This window comes from Mercenaria mercenaria, chromosome 6 (assembly GCF_021730395.1).
Source record: "Mercenaria mercenaria strain notata chromosome 6, MADL_Memer_1, whole genome shotgun sequence".
Classification (NCBI taxonomy): domain Eukaryota; kingdom Metazoa; phylum Mollusca; class Bivalvia; order Venerida; family Veneridae; genus Mercenaria; species Mercenaria mercenaria.
Genome location: NC_069366.1, coordinates 16158323 through 16178297, shown reverse-complemented (window position 1 = coordinate 16178297; position 19975 = coordinate 16158323). Strand labels below are relative to the sequence as shown.

The window sequence follows — 19975 nt, the reverse complement described above, 5'->3', positions numbered from 1 at the left end:
CAAAGTTTCTTCTTTGAGAAAGTCAAAATTATTAATCAGGCTATTCATGTTGCAGATATACATTTTATCTGCGAATATTAAATGTGATGGTGCACGATAAAAATACATTTCTAGTTGCTAAACTGTTCAATATGCATACTACCCATTTTCCGAACTACGAGGACATAGGTATAGCTTATAGACGATGTTTTGGTTACAATCTCAGCATGGTTAAGATGCTCTTTTAATACCACCAATTCCCTTTACAATAAAAGATGTGAGTTTCTAAATCTTAAAGCTCCGCATATCAATATGAATACACATCATTTCACAAACAGTTCAATTGACTATTGTTCCTTAAATTCAGTTTCAGAGTTCTCCGTCGTGTCATGTAAAGAGAATTGGTAAAATATGCATTTTTAAACGTGCTGAAATTGTAATTAAACAGTCTATGAAGTCCATCTATATCCAGTTTGTTTTAGATATTGAAGTGGCGGGGGAGATTGAACCTGACTCCAGTTGTCTGTGGATGTGATGTGTGCATTGTCATTTTCTTTCTGGTTTGGTGCCAGTGGTAACAAGCAAAATTTATTTGCATCGGTAACATACTGTGGTTCGATACAGGTTGCTACAATGCGAGTATAACATGTACTCCTAAGTCCACCTTGCCTACATTTTTTGCTGGGAACCTGAAATTAGTTTTAGCGTCTGACTGTTACTTTCGTTTTTACTTGTTGAATCTTGTCATTGATGCTGTGTATGATACACATGCTTTTTCAACTTAACAATATAAGCCAGCGTAGGAAAGAAAGCAAGGTTTGCTCGCTAGTATTGAAAACATTATCTGTACTCACTGTTAATACGTTTTTCAGTCTATCATTCGTAAGAATGATATTTCATCCAAAGGAATTATAACATTGACAAAAGTCAAACAGAAGAAGCCACGCTGAAGGAACGCAGTCACCCGTACAGCACTGCCAATGGAAACAGGGGTAGGTATAAACGTAAAAGCGTACACGTTTATACACACGAACAATAATGAAAAACAGAAGTCAAAATGAGCTTTTATACTGAAAGATTTTATGTATATTATTAGAATATTTAAGTTGTTGTTTAACAGAAATAAAGTGAAAGCAAAAAGAAATGAAAATATGTATTCTATACGTCAATAACAGGAACTTTTCATTGACCAATTAAGTATCAGTGTGTTCCTGCTAGGCGGGTTGACCTGTATACATTATCTAAAATATTCAAGTACTATTTAAACAATATTTATGGTCAATATGTTGTTAATAATATATCTTTAAGCGTGTTCTATCTAAATTTATATAGACATAATCTTTGTAAAATAATACGTTTACATGTTATTCAAATTGCAATTTCCATGATTGCATTACAGAGCCATGAACAATTCATATATTAGTGTATTCGTTTAAATTCGTCATGATTGACCATGGTTGTCATCCAATAGTCTTTGTGCTCTTGATACCTAGTTAGCAGCCACTGTGTACGGATGACCTTGTCATCAGGATAATATATGCCTGACCACGAAGTTGATGAATGCGAGTTGCCAAATTTCTTGTTATTCCAGGCGACAACCCAACCAAGCTCCACCACGTCGTTTTTTGGACCGGAAACTGTGTACCTCCCTGACAAAGTGTAATAGTCCTCGGCTTCCCCAACTTTTGAGTTGTATTTACCATCAAGTTGACCATTCTTGCACGTAAATGTAACATTAGATCCTAGCTCATTCTGCCATGTTCCCGCTATTATGCAGTCGCATCCCTCTGTTATAAAAATGCATGTGAATACAATCATTTTGTATGTAAACAATATGTTAAGTTTTAAGACTTATATATCAAATATAGTTATACCTTTAAAAGTTTCAAGGCAACGGCTATGTTAATAAATTTTCTGACTGATAAGCAAAATAAAAAAATCAAGAATTTTTGGCCTATTCTTTGGTAAATTCTTGTAATCGGTCACTTACTTTTACTTTGAATAGAAGAATCATCATCAAAATTTCCAAAATATCTGGTACATTGCTAAAAACCTATCCTTTGGTAAATTCTAGTAATCGGTCACATACTTTTACTTTGAATAGAAGAATCATCATAAACATTCCCAAAATATCTGGCACATTCCTATAAACCTTAAAGATAAGCTTGCTTAGAATAGTCAAGCAGAAAATACAAACCCTCTTTTAAACAATTGTTATCGGCCAAACAAACTGGCAGAATAAATGTTGTGAGAAATACAATGGTCGACCGCATTCTGAAACAAAATAGAGAGAGAGTACAAAGTACGTACCAAATAGTTCTAATATATCGTTACCTTATATTAATTGAAAAGTGGATCCATTGATGGTATTCTTTATATATTGAGTTAGTTACATAAGCATGAAGCGATGAGTTTTGAGGTTGATTGGATGTCAGTCTGTCCATAAATGATTCGTTTACACTCAAGCATCTGCAATATTCTTAATGAAACTTGGGCACACATTGTATGGATAACAGATTTTGGTAAGTCTAATATATGATCATATTTAAACTTAAGAGCAAAAGCCATGAACCTTAATATATTTAACCGCGTTCACATTCTGGCGAATTTCTTTCTTCACCAGTACATTATATTTATAAATCAACTGTATGTCCATAAGAACGTCGTCAAATTCAGTTAACAGATAATCCAGTGATACTTGAATTATATTTTTCAAACAGATGACATATTTATACACGTTTGCACTCTATTAAATTCATTACTTAATTATATCTAGCCATATTTATTTATTTTAACAGTAGGTGTAAACACGTAAAATATCACTGAAGTTTGTTTGTGGGTCAAACTTGAGTAGAGGGTCACATACATATATGCCTCTGATTAAAGAAAATTTTGCAGTATTTTATTTTCTTTACAGACCAGCACGTTTCTTACTTCGTTAATCAACATGCAATTTATAAAAATAAAGTTTTTATGAGCAGGATATGACTAGGTTATCTAAAGTAAAGCCTCCTTAACTTATGATTTCCATAAAATCCAGATTTACATATGAGCCGTGCCATGAGAAAACCAACATAGTGGGTTTGCGACCAGCATGGATCCAGACCAGGATCCATGCTATTCGCTTTCAAAGCCTATTGGAATTAGAGAAACTGTTAGCGAACAGCATGGATCCTGACCAGACTGTGCGTTTGCGCAGGCTGGTCTGGATCCATGCTAGTCGCAAACCCACTATGTTGGTTTTCTCATGGCACGGCTCAATTATTCATTTCCGGCAGTTGAAAGAGTCTGGTTTTACTTTACGTTATGTTGGGTAATCTATGGTTTTCAACTTTTTCTATTTAAGTTTTAACATAAACTCGTCTTACGCACAGTTCCTTCATCTCGAACTCGGTCTCATATATATATGGAACGAAATCTCGTTAATTGCAATTTACCTTTATACACATTTAGCACGGTGGCGTTTAAGTACCAAATATAATTTTGAGTCAAACATTATCAGATAATCGCAACTTTTACAGAAGTTAGAAACCATGTATATAAAATCAGTTTAAAGTCAGGTGGGTTTATTCGTATATATTTGGAACTTGGCATCAGTAATATGTAGATAAAACCATTTTATAAAGATCAGACTTATTTCCATGAAAATCATGTTTCAGGTTTGTTTTCATAATGGAAAAGTGGAAAATAACCCTCTTCTAATTTTCAGTCTTTCGAAAATTAACCAATACCAATTAGAAATAAAAAAAACATTATATTAAACTACTTACACATATAAAAAAGCGTTTATACCAGAAGAAATATTAAATGAAAAGTTTCATAATAACCCATTTAAATATGAAAAAGCTTTCCTTAACTCCCTGAGGCCGATATCGTAATACATCTGCTGCGGCGAGATAAGAATTACCACCTAACGTCGAAGAACATTTTCTGATCTTATCACAATATCACGCGCATGCAGTCAATTGAAATCATGCAGGGAATCATTGGTGATTAAAAGAATTTAAAATAAACTTGCAAAACCTTCGAAGTTTCAAAACATACTTTTATATCCTATTTCATCCGTAACCTATATCCAAATAGAAATTTTGTTTCACTTTGAAGTATTCACAATTTTAACAAACCTACTGCGTTGAAAATATTTGAACGTTTCTGGTTCGCTTACTTTTTCACATGTAAAGACATTGAATTCCATTAAATAGAAATACAATATTAACAAAGACTTTGTACAAAAGCATTCTTATAATTGACACCCGTTTTTGTGTGAATATCGATCATGCCTTTGTTTAATTTTGATGTATACATGTACACAAACGTTTTGTGGCACGCGATGAGACAGTTAAATTGTAATATATACATTTACCGTTGAAAGATTATTAAATTTACAATCATATGTTTATGTAGTCACGTTGCTTTTGTATTTTATAAAATATGTTTTGTTGTGTTCATGTTTTTCAGTTTGTATCGTATTCGATGTAAGTGTACGAATATTTCAGCCTTCTAAAACTTAACATTTTCCGACCATTCATTTACCTGATAATGGAATTGCATCGTCTGAATCATCATCGGACGGAACTGATATGTCAGAAGCTGCATGATAATGAATATTTTCTTTATTTTAAGAAAGATTTTTAGCAGACGACATTATTTTACTCCTTTGAAATACAGTATGAACGAAACACAGTGGATTTCGTCTTTACATGGCCGCATAATGGCAAACACTTATTTTAACAAGGGAACTAATTAGCACTAATTATAAAAAAATAATACCCAGTATGCAAAATAATTTTGCTTTTGCCAAGATTATCAAAAATGAACAAGTACATGTCACACTCAGCATGATCTCGGTGCCGCGACTATACTCGTCAATCGCCGTCCTAGGGAGTTGTGATAACGCGCGTATAGTCGGATATCGACGCTACGGGGGTAGAAAATATAACGCCTATAGTCGCATTTCGGCACCAGGGAGTTAAACCACTTTAAAACCAAGATAAACTGATACTTACTTTACGACACAGTAACGTCCTGAAACTGTCCGGAAAACAATCTATTTCAACAGTACAAAACTTTAAAAAAATCTTACAAGTTTACGGAGAAACCACAAATTTCAAGGAATAAGTATCGAAAGTAGTAAATTACGTAGGAGCTAACAAATAATGATTCAGTCATACACGGATGTGACACTATAAATACATTAATACGCTACAACGGCATATTGATTACTCTATACTTTCGCTTAAACCATAAAAACAAAAGTATGATGAAAATGAAACATGTTTAATTTTGATAAAATGGTAATTTTCGCTACACCTAATTCAACAGGAGTGATCATTCAGTGACACACCTAGATATGCATGTCATAAGTATTTTAGTAGAGTTATGTCCCTTGATTTATCAAATTATTTTTAATCATTAAGCGAATTTCCACCGAATCTTACGTGAGAGATCAGTGCCAATCTCCATTTTGCAAATTGTCAGCAGTTTCGATTTAACGATTTCCGATGGAATTATGTCCTTTGCTACCTCATATTTTATTATTAATTGGCCATTTCTCTTATATCATCAGATTTCTTCCAAACCGGTCAGGAGTCATCGCTGTCAAGTCAAGATAAACATATCATATCTATGTTTCGATTCAGTAATATCCAGCAGAGTTGTGGCTCTTGATTGGTTGTACATCGCCCGTGGAACTTCTGCAATACAACCAGAAGGAGTTACACCAAACTTCATAAAAGCATTCATTGCCAAGCCTAGTGTATATCGTTGGCATGTTCCGCTTTGATGTTTTTCTGCAGTGTTATGGCCCTTTATTCGCCAAAACTTCAAAATGTTCTAGCCACATTTCTTGTATGATAGGGTGGATTTACACCAACCCTACAGAAGTTATCAGTTTAAAGTCTAATTACATATATCATCGGCATAGTGTGGTTTAGTGAGAGTTATTGTCCTTTATCTGTCAAATATTATGATATAGTGGCTGCTTATTTTACACTATTGAACTGATTCCACCAAACCAAAGGAGTTATCAGTGACAAACCTAGAAATACATTTCATCAGCATATTCTGGTTCAGACATTTTCAGCAGAGTTTTGGCACGGATGTGTCATATCAGTGTTTACACTTCGTGCTGTATACAATTAGGCTGAATTTCACCAAAACTCACGAAGTGTAGCAGTGCATAATATCGTCATGTTCTGATTAAATTATTTTCAGCGGAGCCATTAATTTTGATTTGTTAAATTCCTTGATCTGTCCTGCTATTTTGCCGCTGGGTGGAATACCAACAAACTTCACATGAGTTACAACTACCAAGACAAGCTGTGTATGCCGCTGAAATGCTATGGTTCCCAGGCCATTAATTTGTGGCATTGAAATTTCTGCATAGTAAATGGTGGGATACATGCGTTTTTCTATTTTTTAAATCTATCTTGATCCAAGTGTCCAAAAAGCAGTATTACCCGTTAATTTCAAAATGAAATACTTTGACCTTGATACGGTGGATGTAACCTATGAATAAGATACTTGTCATGAAGCAACACAAAATTAAATCGCAATGTTATTTAAGAAATAATTTATAGGAAAAGAGTGTTTAAACACTATTTATGCACGATGGGCGGTTGTACGTCGTGCGTAATAATTTCATGAGGGCGCAGCCCGAGTGAAATTATTTGTATACCGTATTACCGCCCGAGTGTATAAAAGTGTTATAACACGGTTTTGCTATTTATTTCGATTCTAATATGCCCTTAATCTAAAACAGTAGATTAAGTATAGTAGACAAGCATATTAGAATCAAAATTATTTATAGGAAATCCACGTTCCAAAAAGACGGAAAACTTCTTTGATAGTGGGTTGAGATCTAACAACTATATTATTTATTTTGCATGTTACCATGGTTACTGGATACGAGAACAATCGGTACAATGAGAAAGACTACATCAATTTAAACAAAAGATAAACAACTTTGCGCAATAGGAACGGGTTGGAATAGTGCATAAAATAATTCAAAATATATAGGGTGAAATATTACAGCAGGCAGATAACAAAGATGGAACAGAAATTTTAAGTGATTTGAATGTCTTATATTCAACATTGCACTTGACAATAAGTGTATAAGAATAGCGCGAAATATAAATAAATACGTCTATCCTGAAGATAATATATATTAAGATATTTTTTAAGATAGGGATGATTTTAACTACAAATGCATATATATTTTAGTTACGAGTCCATACTTATGTGAACTTGAAGCACGCGTGCTAGTAATGCACTGAGAAGACTTGATGTAGCACTGAAAACAAACTGTAACACTGAATTCTAACCGTAACACTGAAGACTAACTGTATCATCAGTTGTTTTGATGAATTAAGTGCGTGTAAGTGCGAGGTTGGCATGTCCTAAACGCGTTTAAACCCCTAGTTTCCTTTATATAGGTTACTGACTGTTCCAAGGCGGTGCCCCTATTTTCAGCTGGTTTTCTGTCTGTCTTGTATTGTCTGTAGCGTATGTTGTCTTCTTTGTTGTAAGCGTTTTCTCCTCCACCTAACTCCCCCTATCCCCCCCCCCCCCCCCACGCCCTTTCCCCTTGCATGTGTGCTCTTTTTTGCATCCCAACTCCCCCTTTATTTTGAGTTAGTTTTCGTCGCTCCCCTTTATTTTGGCTGCTGGAATCCTAAGGCCGTACACGATTCTTTTTTCCTGCTTATAGGGGTGCGTTTTTGTGCTTGTGAGTCTAAAGCGGTGCACTACTGTTAGCCCGGCTTATAAATCCTAAAATATGGCCGAACCTTGCACATTTTAGTAGAGACTTAAGATAATAAAGAATTAATACCAGAAGATAAATTCTTGATATGGAACACTCGAATCAGTCAACCATGAAAGCCTGGGCAAACTGTTTTATGACGTCATGATTAGGACTATTGAATTCGTAAAAATATTTTGATCATGTTCAGAAACGTATAAAATTTTATCGCCCTTTTCGAAATTTCTAATAATAATCTGGTGAAAAAACAATTAGGCTATGTAGAGCATCTCAAAGTTACATTATTTTAAGAAATATCAAAGAAAGGTTACTTTTGGAATAATTTGTATGAACAGGGATAAATTATCTAAAACGACATATCACATTTCGTAAACTTTACATCCTGTTTTCAAACAAAGACAAAATTTTATAAAATAGTTTTATACAAAAGAGGAAGCATGTGATCATAATTAGATTATATCGCTTTAGAATTCTTCCGACTATAAATGCCTTTTCGGGTCTTTTTAATCTTGTCCACACATACGGGAGAGATGCTTCATGTTTTGCTCATTCTAAATGTTGTATATTTCTTTCTTGTGGATACGAACTAAACCTCGTATTTATGTAATAATCAATTCATACGTAGATCTTAATTAGAATTAAACACTTTTCTATACTTCTGCAGCGATATATTACTTAATATAACATAATGAAGAACAGTGTAGAGTGGTTAATTTCATGACTATTTCGCAACAGAGCTAGGCTAAGAGATGGCATATAAAATACTAAGAAAAGCAGACCCTTTCTAATTGTTAAAAAGCAAGGAACGTATATAAAACTGAAAGAAGAAATATTCCCTTAAAGAATATTTGTAGAGATATGTCAGAGAGATTTTATTTGTACCGCGATGTTGCATACAGCTGTAAACTGTATGACAACATGCACTTACCAAATCTTCTAGCGTAATACTAAGACTTTTTCAAACACATTTTAAAATACTACACGCTTATATGTTTACTCATTTAGAAAAGTATATTGTTAGTAAAATGTCAAAATTACAGCTAATTGAAACATGCAATATCAAATAATTTTATTCACATCAATGCCTCAACCCATTTAGAAGCGGCTCAGTAGAAAAACTTTATATATTTATTTAAGTATCTAGCTCATATTTTATTGTTTATTGTAGTCATTTAAAACATTTGTTTAGAACTCCATTTTTAATCCCCCGCCACGAGTGGTGGGGGTTATAGGAATGATCTCCGTCCGTCCTTCCGTCCGCCTGTCCGTAACACTTTTGTGTCCGCTCCATATCTCCTTAACTCCTTGAAGGATTTTCATGAAACTTGGGTCAAATGGTCACCTTATCAAGACGATGTGCAGAACTCATGAGTAAGCCTTGTCGGCTCAAGGTCAAGGTCACAACTCAAGGTCAAAGGTTTTAGCCGTCCATTTCGTATCCGCTCTATATCTCCTAAACCCCTTGAAGGATTTTCATGAAACTTGGGTTAAATGGTTACCTCATCAAGACGATGTGCAGAACCCATGAGTCAGCCATGCCGGCTCAAGGTCAAGGTCACAACTTAGGGTCAAATGTTTGAGCCTTCCATTTTGTGTCCCCTCTGTATCTCCTAAACCCCTTGAAGGATTTTCATCAAACTTGAGTCAAATGAGAACCTCATCAAGACGATGTGCAGAACTTATGAGTCAGCCATGCCAGCTCAAGGTCAAGGTCACAACTTAGGGTTAAATGTTTGAGCCTTCAATTTTGTGTCTATTCTGTTTCTCCTCAACCCCTTGAAGGATTTTCATGAAACTTGGGTCAAATTAATGAGAGAAAAAATGTATGATTGCTTAATGTTTTCTTATAGTGTGGCGACTTTAACATATTTACATCAAACTGCATTTCACCAGTGAGATGATATACTGTGCTAGTCTTTCGTATAACTGTAGACAAAATATTTATAAATGTACTTTAACATATGTTTCTAAGTCAACAAAGTGCATTACAATTTGGACTGGCTACCTCATTAGTATATGTTAAAATTGCTTCTGCATTATAAACGATAAACCTATGTACCATTACTACGACTTTACGTAAAGGCGGAACAATTGCGGTAAATGTGTATGTTACCGGATGTGACCAATGGGAAAAATGCATTGCCACACCACATTAATACATTTGCTGTAGTGTTCCCGAGAAGTACAACTCCCAAAATATGTAAAATTAGACTGAATATTTCAAGTAGTAGTTATAAGTACATATCACCATCGTGGTTTACAAATTTATATTTTGGTATGTAATAAATGATTTTTATTAAAAGCGCATGTGAAGACTACCGCCTTTATAAACTAAACACGTCCATATGTTTCATACCCAGATGTGAACCACTAAACCACAATCTATTTCTTAATGAAAGGGAATGTAAGATGAACATAAGCATTTTTTTACACAACTTAGTACGCTAAAACGATTGCATTTGATGAAATGAAATGAAATAAATAGTTCTGCCGAAGTTAATTGGTTTTCCAAAACGGGGCTACAAATATCAGAACGTTATTCTTTTATGATTACACTGGACATTAGTCATAAGACACTTTCATGAAGATGCATGCTAGTATAAATATATGCCGTAAGTTGAAAAACAGTTAAAGAAATGCAAAACTGAATCAGTGAAAACAATGTTAAAGAAAGACAAATAAAAATGTACTTATATGATATAAATAGCTAATTAGCAGTTTCCATTTTGGTATGTACTACATTGATGCGTTCGAAATATTTAAAACACGAATATATTTAGCTGATTTTTATTTTAAACTATGGCCATAGACCTTTAGGATGATAACTCTGTAAGACTTTTTCATGCTTTGTGTGATTAAATTATGTTTTGATATCAATTTTCCTTCAATCTAAAAATATTCATATGTCAGATAAAAATACAGTTTGATTAATGTAATCAATAAATCGCGACTTAGTACTATTCATTTGAGTATATCTTTTATTACGTAAATTTGCAAAAATATACAGAATGATACACACATCATGCCGTTACAAAGAGTAAAACAGCTTTGTTAGAGTTATAGAAACATTTAACTTAAAATATCACTCCCATGCCTTTATATAAATCACGTTGTTAAAAATATCGCATTTTAATCAGATATATTAAAAACATTTTGGTTCAATTCCTGCGCATCTGAGCTCTGAACCGTGACAAATCAGGTGAATAACCACTCGACGGCCTTCTTTATTTTTATTCTTACATGGTCATTGAAATTTTATGATAAAATATTGCTGGGCTTCATTTATCCAAGTAGTAATAAACCGGACGTCATGCCACCATTTGACGTCATAATGGACTTTATAATGCGGTCTTATCGGTCCGCGCGTCAACCGTTGTTTATCGCAGATTCTAACACAACCAAATTCATTTTCCTAGCTGATAATTGTGTAATTTTATATATCAATACATTTTCCTGACGTCACAATTATTACGTCAGTCGCGCAGGAAAAAAAAATCAACACAGAATAGAAAATAGGCTAATACTAGCATTTGATGGATGTCGTCAAGGATGTACTTTAAAGGCCTTCGTAACGTGTTAGAATCGAAATAATATATCTAATTTAGTGATTTGCTCTTAATTGTTTGTCGTTCTGATGCGTATTATTATATCACTCGAGCTACGCCCCCGTGATATTAATCCTTATTTCTTAAATATATAGAGATTGACTACTTTCTTCTTTGTTTAACTTGCAACCAAATCCAGCTATGTCAGAATGTGCAATTTATTTAATGGTAAATCGCCATGAATGATTCCACTTAATTATTCTTTTTGAGACCACGAACCATTTAATCTAAATACATAAGTGCCTGGATACTTGTAACTAACCAATATTATAACACATTACTCACGGTAATGCGACAAATACGCACACTATATTTCCATTTACCGATTATCTCCCTTTTAATTGCGTTAACTGATTTTTTTTCAGGAAAATGATATATTCGATCGCGGATTTATGTCACAAAAGTGTAGTAAGTGTTGTTTTAAAGGTTTTGTATTGAAAAATGAATATTATATTACAAACATTTTACGGTAATTTTGATAAAAAAGAAAGACCGATAGCTGTTTATAAACCACACTGAATATTTTTGTCTTTTTCTGAAATATATTATCTATTTACATTATTTCAATTTTGCATTCCTATAAAGATAAATTATATAACAATTTTGTCAGGATTCATTAAAAGATGTAACTACTAAGAACATTTTTATTAAAATAACGGAAGTCGTTGCGCATGAATAAACTTGAGAGTAAACCTGCTTTTAATACTATAAATAGAAAGATACTAACACAAAACACTTAATTCCCAAAAATCTTAAAGTTTTATTAAAAATTGAGCGAAATATGACGATTTAAAAAGAAATTTGCTGAAAATATCCGCTATATGAGTTGTCTGCCCCCGACAAAAGAAGGTTCGAAAAGTCAGTGTTCCATATCCAGATTTCTACTTGACATAACCTTCGATCATTTTATGTTCATGGCTTAAGTGCTGTGTGGCGGCCGTAAAAAGTCGCCCCGACTTCATCTCAGTGTTGTTATATTTTCTGGTCCTTCGGGATCATTGATTTCAACTCATTTAGATTTGAAGATTGAATACTGCTTAAGCCGGTGCTAGGGGGCGTGGGCAGTGTTGCATTTTCCATTACTGCTCATGCACAGACTCAATCAAAACCTCGGTGCTTCCGAGGGATCTACTTATCATCCTGCTTAATCGCATGTGACTTGTGCTGTTGTTCACTTTATATACATGTATAATGTATTGTATTCCACTGTTTAAAGTTTCAAGTGCTGACATTCCTTCCGAGTGTTTTCGGAAACAGATAATTTTGCTTGCATTAAATTTAGAATGTATATGTGTTAAAGTTGAAATTTAAACTGTCTACGAGGGTTTATGAATTATTATTAATCTATTAAGAACTTTTTGCCGCAGTACTAAACTAAATGGCCGAAAAAAGTAGCAATATATAGCGTCATTCCTTTGGTTTGATTGGCTGATCATCTCCAGAAAAAACTTCTGTTTCAGTCAACTAGGCAGGTATCACACTCTGTTTTGGCAGAAAAATAGACACCACCTTGATTGTTTTAAAAGGTTCGTCAGCGACTTAATAACTTTACTGGAACTGTTTGATTACGAATATAAATGATTAATCATTTAGTGTGCTATACTGACATATAGATACTTGTGACTATCAGAAAGGTTAAATCAAAGAAAAACAGTCTTACACTTTTATCAATAGTCGAAAAATTTAAGGACCATTGATGAATTCATATTGTCCTGGCCAGCTGATATAGTAAACGGGCATTCAGTTTCCAATTTATTCAAAAGACGCTGTGTCCTGTAAAATTAAAACATTGCGTTAACTTAGTTTTGAAGTAGTGCCTTTTTATCACATATTAGACACATAAAAGCTTGTCCGATCAAAGTTTCATTTTTGAGAAAGTCAAAACTATAAATCAGGCTATTCATGTTGCAGGTATACATTTTATCTGCGAATAGTGTGATGGTGCACGATAAAAGATACATTTCTAGTTGCTAAACTGTTCAATATGCATATTACCCATTTTCCGAAGTACGAGGACATAGGTATAGCTTATAGACCATGTTTTGGTTACAATCTCAGCATGGTTAAGATGCTCTTTTAATACCACCAATTCCCTTTACAACGAAAGATGCGAGTTTCTAAAACTTAAAGCTCCGCATATCAATATGAATACATATCATTTCACAATAAACAGTTCAATTGACTATTGTTCCTTAAATTCAGTTTCAGAATTCTCCGTCGTGTCATGTTAAGAGAATTGGTAAAATATGCATTTTTAAACGTGCTGAAATTGTAATTAAACAGTATATGAAGTCCATCTATATCCAGTTTGTTTTAAATATTGAAGTGGCGGGGAGATTGAACCTGACTCCAGTTGTCTGTGGATGTGATATTTGCATTGTCATTTTCTTTCTGGTTTGGTGCCAGTGGTAACAAGCAAAATTTGTTTGCATCGGTAACGTACTGTTGTTCAATACATGTTGCTACAATGCGAGTATAACATGTACTCCTAAGTCCACCTTGCCTACATTTTTTGCTAGGAACCTGAAATTAGTTTTAGCGTCTGACTGTTACTTTCGCTTTCGACTTGTTGAATCTTGTCATTGATGCTGTGTATGATACACATGCTTTTTCAATTTAACAATATAAGCCAGCGTAGGAAAGAAAGCAAGGTTTGATCCCTAGTATTGAAAACATTATCTGTACTCACTGTTAATACGTTTTTCAGTCTATCATTCATAAGAATGATATTTGATCCAAAGGAATTATAACATTGACAAAAGTCAAACAGAAGAAGCCACGCTGAAGGAACGCAGTCACCAGTACAGCACTGCCAATGGAAACAGGGGTAAGTATAAAAGAAAATACACACGAACAATAATGAAAAACAAGTCAAAATGAGCTTTTATGCTGAAAGATTTTATGTATATTATTAGAATATTTAAGTTGTTGTTTAACAGAAATAAAGTGAAAGCAAACAGAAATGAAAATATGTATTCTATATGTCAATAACAGGAACTTTTCATTTATCAATAAAGTATCAATGTGTTCCTGCTAGGTGGGTTGAGCTGTATACATTATCTAAAATATTCAAGTACTATTTAAACAATATTTATTGGGCAATTTGTTGTTAATTATACATCTTTATATATACATGATAATCTTTGTAAAATAATACGTTTACATGTTATTCAAATTTGCATTTTCCATATTTGCAGAGCCAAGAACAATTCATATATTAGTTTATTCGTTTAAATTCGTCATGATTGACAGTAGTTGTCATCCAATAGTCTTTGTGCTCTTGATACCTAGTCAGCAGCCATTGTGTACGGATGACTTTGTCGACAGGATAATATATGCCTGACCACGAAGTTGATGAATGCGAGTTGCGAAATTTATTATTCCAGGCGACAACCCAACCAAGCTCCACCGTGTCGTTTTTTGGACCGGAAACTGTGTACCTCCCTGACAAAGTGTAATAGTCCTCGGCTTCCCCAACTTTTGAGTAGTATTTACCATCAAGTTGACCATTCTTGCACGAAAATGTAACATTAGATCCTAGCTCATTCTGCCATGGTCCAGCTATAATGCAGTCGCATCCCTCTGTTATAAAAATGCATGTGAATAACATTATTTTGAATGTAAAAACGTTATGGTAAGTTCTAAGGCTTATCTATAAAATATATTTATACCTGTAAAATTTCAAGGCAGCGGCTATGTTAACAGTTTTTCTGACTGATTAGCAAAATAAAAATTCAAGAATTATTGGCCTATTCTTTGGTAAATTCTAGTAATCGGTCACATACTTTTACTTTGAATAGAAGAATCATCATAAACATTCCCAAAATATCTGGCACATTCCTATAAACCTTAAAGATAAGCTTGCTTAAAATAGTCAAGCAGAAAATACAAACCCTCTTTTAAACAATTGTTATCGGCCAAACAAACTGGCAGAATAATTGTTGCGAGAAATACAATGGTCGATAGCATTCTGAAACAAAACAGAGAGAGAGTACAAAGTACGTACTAAATAGTTCTAATATATCGTTACCTTATATTAATTGAAAAGTGGATCCATTGATGATATTCTTTATATATTGAGTTAGTTACATAAGCATGAAACGATGAGTTTTGAGGTTGACTGGATGTCAGTCTGTCCATAAATGATTCGTTTACACTCAAGCATCTGCAATATTCTTAATGAAACTTGGGCACACATTGTATGGATAACAGATTTTGGTAAGTCTAATATATGATCATATTTAAACTTAAGAGCAAAAGCCATGAACCTTAATATATTTAATCATGTTCACATTCTAGCGAATTTCATTCTTCACCAGTACATTATATTTATAAATCAACTGTATGTCCGTAAGAACCTCGTCAAATTCAGTTAACAGATAATCCAGTGATACTTGAATTATATTTTTCAAACAGATGACATATTTATACACGTTTGCACTCTATTAAATTCATTACTTAATTATTCCTAGCCATATTTACTTATTTTAACAGTAGGTGTAAACACGTAAAATATCACTGAAGTTTGTTTGTGGGTCAAACTTGAGTAGAGGGTCACATACATATATGCCTCTGATTAAACAAAATTTTGCAGTATTTTATTTTCTTTACAGACCAGCACGTTTCTTACTTCGTCAGTCAACATGCAATTTATAAAAATGAAGTTTTTATGAGCAGGATATGACTAGGTTATCTAAAGTAAAGCCTCCTTAACTAATGATTTCCATCAAATCCATATTTACATATGAGCCGTGCCATGAGAAAACCAACATAGTGGGTTTGCGACCAGCATGGATCCAGACCAGGATCCATGCTATTCGCTTTCAAAGCCTATTTGAATTAGAAAAACTGTTAGCGAACAGCATGGATCCTGACCAGACTGTGCGTTTGCGCAGGCTGGTCTGGATCCATGCTAGTCGCAAACCCACTATGTTGGTTTTCTCAAGGCACGGCTCAATTATTCATTTCCGGCAGTTGAAAGAGTCTGGTTTTGCTTTACGTTGTGTTGGGTAATCTATGGTTTTCAACTTTTTCTATTTAAGTTTTAACATAAACTCATCTTACGCACAGTTCCTTCATCTAGAACTCGGTCTCATATATATATGGAACGAAATCTCGTTAATTGCAATGTACCTTTATACACATTTAGCACGGTGGCACTTAAGTATCAAATATAATTTTGAGTCAAACATTATCAGATAATCGCAACTTTTACAGACGTTAGAAACCATGTATATAGTCAGTTTAAAGTCAGGCGGGTTTATTCCTATATATTTGGAACTTGGCATCAGTAATATGTAGATAAAACCATTTCATAAAGATCAGACTTTTTTCCATGAAAATCATGTTTCAGGTTTGTTTTCATAATGGACAAGTGGAAAATAACCCTCTTCTAATTTTCAGTCTTTCGAAAATTAATCAAGACCAATTAGAAATAAAAAAACATTATATCAAACTACTTACACATATAAAAAAGCGTTTATACCAGAAGAAATATTAAATGAAAAGTTTCATAATAACCCATTTAAATATGAAAAAGCTTTCCTTAACTCCCTGAGGCCGATATCGTAATACATCTGCTGCGGCGAGATAAGAATTACCACCTAACGTCGAAGAACATTTTCTGATCTTATCACAATATCACGCGCATGCAGTCAATTGAAATCATGCAGGGAATCATTGGTGATTAAAATAAATTAAAATAAACTTGCAAAACCTTCGAAGTTTCAAAACATACTTTTATATCCTATTTCATCCGTAACCTATATCCAAATAGAATTTTTTTTCACTTCGAAGTATTCACAGTTTTGTTTTAACAAACCTACTGCGTTGAAAATATTTGAACGTTTCTGGTTCGCTTACTTTTTCACATGTAAAGACATTGAATTCCATTAAATAGAAATACAATATTAACAAAGACTTTGTACAAAAGCATACTTAAAATTGACACCCGTTATTGTGTGAATATCGATCATGCCTTTGTTTAATTTTGATGTATACATGTACACAAACGTTTTGTGGCACGCGATGAGACAGTTAAATTGTAATATATACATTTACCGTTGAAAGATTATTAAATTTACAATCATACGTTTATGTAGTCATGTTGTTTTTGTATTTTATAAAATATGTTTTGTTGTGTTCATGTTTTTCAGTTTGTATCGTATTCGATGTAAGTGTACGAATATTTCAGCCTTCTAAAACTTAACATTTTCCGACCATTCATTTACCTGATAATGGAATTTCATCGTCTGAATCATCATCGGACGGAACTGATATGTCAGAAGCTGCATGATAATGAATATTTTCTTTATTTTAAGAAAGATTTTTGGCAGACGACATTATTTTACTCCTTTGAAATACAGTATGAACGAAACACAGTGGATTTCGTCTTTACATGGCCGCATAACGGCAAACACTTATTTTAACAAGGGAACTAATTAGCACTAATTATAAAAAATAATACCCAGTATGCAAAATAATTTTGCTTTTGCCAAGATTATCAAATATGAACAAGTACATGTCACACTCAGCATGATCTCGGTGCCGCGACTATACTCGTCAATCGCCGTCCTGGGGAGTTGTGATAACGCGCGTATAGTCGGATATCGACGCTACGGGGGTAGAAAATATAACGCCTATAGTCGCATTTCGGCCCCAGGGAGTTAAACCACTTTAAAACCAAGATAAACTGATACTTACTTTACGACACAGTAACGTCCTGAAGCTGTCCGAAATACAATCTATTTCAACAGTACAAAACTTTAAAAAAAACTTACAAGTTTACGGAGAAACCACAAGTTTCAAGGAATAAGTATCGAAAGAAGTAAATTACGTAGGAGTGAACAAATAATGATTCAGTCATACACGGATGTGACACTATAAATACATTAATACGCTACAACGGCATATTGATTACTCTATACTTTCGCTTAAACCATAAAAACAAAAGTATGATGAAAATGAAACATGTTTAATTTTGATAAAATGGTAATTTTCGCTACACCTAATTCAACAGGAGTGATCATTCAGTGACACACCTAGATATGCATGTCATCAGTATTTTAGTGGAGTTATGTCCCTTGATTTATCAAATTCTTCTTTATCATTAAGCGAATTTCCACCGAACCTTACGTGAGAGATCAGTGCCAATCTCCATTTTGCAAATTGTCAGCAGTTTCGATTTAACGATTTCCGATGGAATTATGTCCCTTGCTACCTCATATTTTATTATTAATTGGCCATTTCTCTTATATCATAAGGCAGATTTCTTCCAAACCGTTCAGGAATCATCGCTGTCAATTCAAGATAAACATATCATAGCTATGTTTCGATTCAGTAATATCCAGCAGAGTTGTGGCTCTTGATTGGTTGTACATCGCCCGTGGAACTTCTGCAATACAACCAGAAGGAGTTACACCAAACTTCATAAAAGCATTCATTGCCAAGCCTAGTGTATATCGTTGACATGTTCCGCTTTGATGTTTTTCCGCCCTTTATTCGCCAAAACTTTAAAATGTTCTAGCCACATTTCTTGTATGATAGGGTGGATTTACACCAACCCTACAGAAGTTATCAGTTTAAAGTCTAATTACATATATTATCGGCATAGTGTGGTTTAGTGAGAGTTATTGTCCTTTATCTGTCAAATATTATGATATAGTGGCTGCTTATTTTACACCATTGAACTGATTCCACCAAACCAAAGGAGTTATCAGTGACAAACCTAGAAATACATTTCATCAGCATATTCCGGTTCAGACATTTTCAGCAGAGTTTTGGCCCGAATTTGTCATATCAGTGTTTACACTACGTGCTGTATACAATTAGGCTGAATTTCACCAAAACTCACGAAGTGTAGCAGTGCATACTATCGTCATGTTCTGATTAAATTATTTTCAGCGGAGCCATTAATTTTGATTTGTTAAATTCCTTGATCTGTCCTGCTATTTTGCCGCTGGGTGGAATACCAACAAACTTCACATGAGTTACAATTACCAAGACAAGCTGTGTATGCCGCTGAAATGCTATGGTTCCCAGGCCATTAATTTGTGGCATTGAAATTTCTGCATAGTAAATGGTGGGATACATGCGTTTTTCTATTTTTTAAATCTATCTTGATCCAAGTGTCCAAAAAGCAGTATTACCCGTTAATTTCAAAATGAAATACTTTGACCTTGATACGGTGGATGTAACCTATGAATAAGATACTTGTCATGAAGCAACACAAAATTAAATCTCAATGTTATTTAAGAAATAATTTATAGGAAAAGAGTGTTTTAACACTATTTATGCACGATGGGCGGTTGTACGTCGTGCGTAATAATTTCATGAGGGCGCAGCCCGAGTGAAATTATTTGTATACCGTATTACCGCCCGAGTGTATAAAAGTGTTAAGACACGGTTTTGCTATAAATTATTTCGATTCTAATATGCCCTTAATCTAAAACAGTAGATTAAATATAGTAGACAAGCATATTAGAATCAAAATTATTTATAGGAAATCCACGTTCCAAAAAGACGGAAAACTTCTTTGATAGTGGAATGAAATCTAACAACTATATTATTTATTTTGTATATTACTGGATATTAGAACAATCGGTACAATGAGAAAGACTACATCAATTTA

The 19975-nt window shown here is 33.8% G+C and overlaps 1 protein-coding gene and 1 long non-coding RNA gene across 3 annotated transcripts; both read right to left on the bottom strand.

The window, feature by feature from the left end:
• Window positions 1-1018: 1018 nt before the first annotated feature.
• On the bottom strand, window positions 1019-5163 carry LOC123549551 (streptavidin-V2-like). 2 transcript variants are annotated; one of them, XM_045337728.2, is made up of 3 exons: window positions 5063-5163; window positions 2177-2253; window positions 1019-1766 (listed from the first exon to the last, which is right to left on the bottom strand). In XM_045337728.2, the coding sequence occupies exons 1-3, from the start codon at window positions 5146-5148 to the stop codon at window positions 1399-1401; spliced, it is 531 nt and encodes a 176-aa protein (XP_045193663.2). In that variant the 5' UTR covers window positions 5149-5163; the 3' UTR covers window positions 1019-1398. The 2 variants fall into 2 exon arrangements, with proteins under 2 accessions (XP_045193663.2, XP_053401219.1); XM_053545244.1 differs by having other exon boundaries at window positions 4986-5141.
• A 9060-nt stretch (window positions 5164-14223) lies between these two features.
• On the bottom strand, window positions 14224-18207 carry LOC128557621 (uncharacterized). Its single transcript, XR_008371270.1, has 3 exons — window positions 18049-18207; window positions 15240-15316; window positions 14224-14928 (listed from the first exon to the last, which is right to left on the bottom strand). It is a non-coding gene; the product is annotated as an uncharacterized LOC128557621 (long non-coding RNA).
• Window positions 18208-19975: the final 1768 nt, after the last annotated feature.

Coding starts and splice junctions, on each gene's coding strand:
- LOC123549551 (XM_045337728.2), bottom strand. CDS start 5,148: ATGACTGAATCATTATTTGTTAGCTCCTACGTAATTTACTACTTTCGA. Junction 2,254..5,062: donor TGTGGTTTCTCCGTAAACTT/GTAAGATTTTTT, acceptor ATTTTGTTTCAG/AATGCGGTCGACCATTGTAT. Junction 1,767..2,176: donor TAACAATTGTTTAAAAGAGG/GTTTGTATTTTC, acceptor TTTTTATAACAG/AGGGATGCGACTGCATAATA.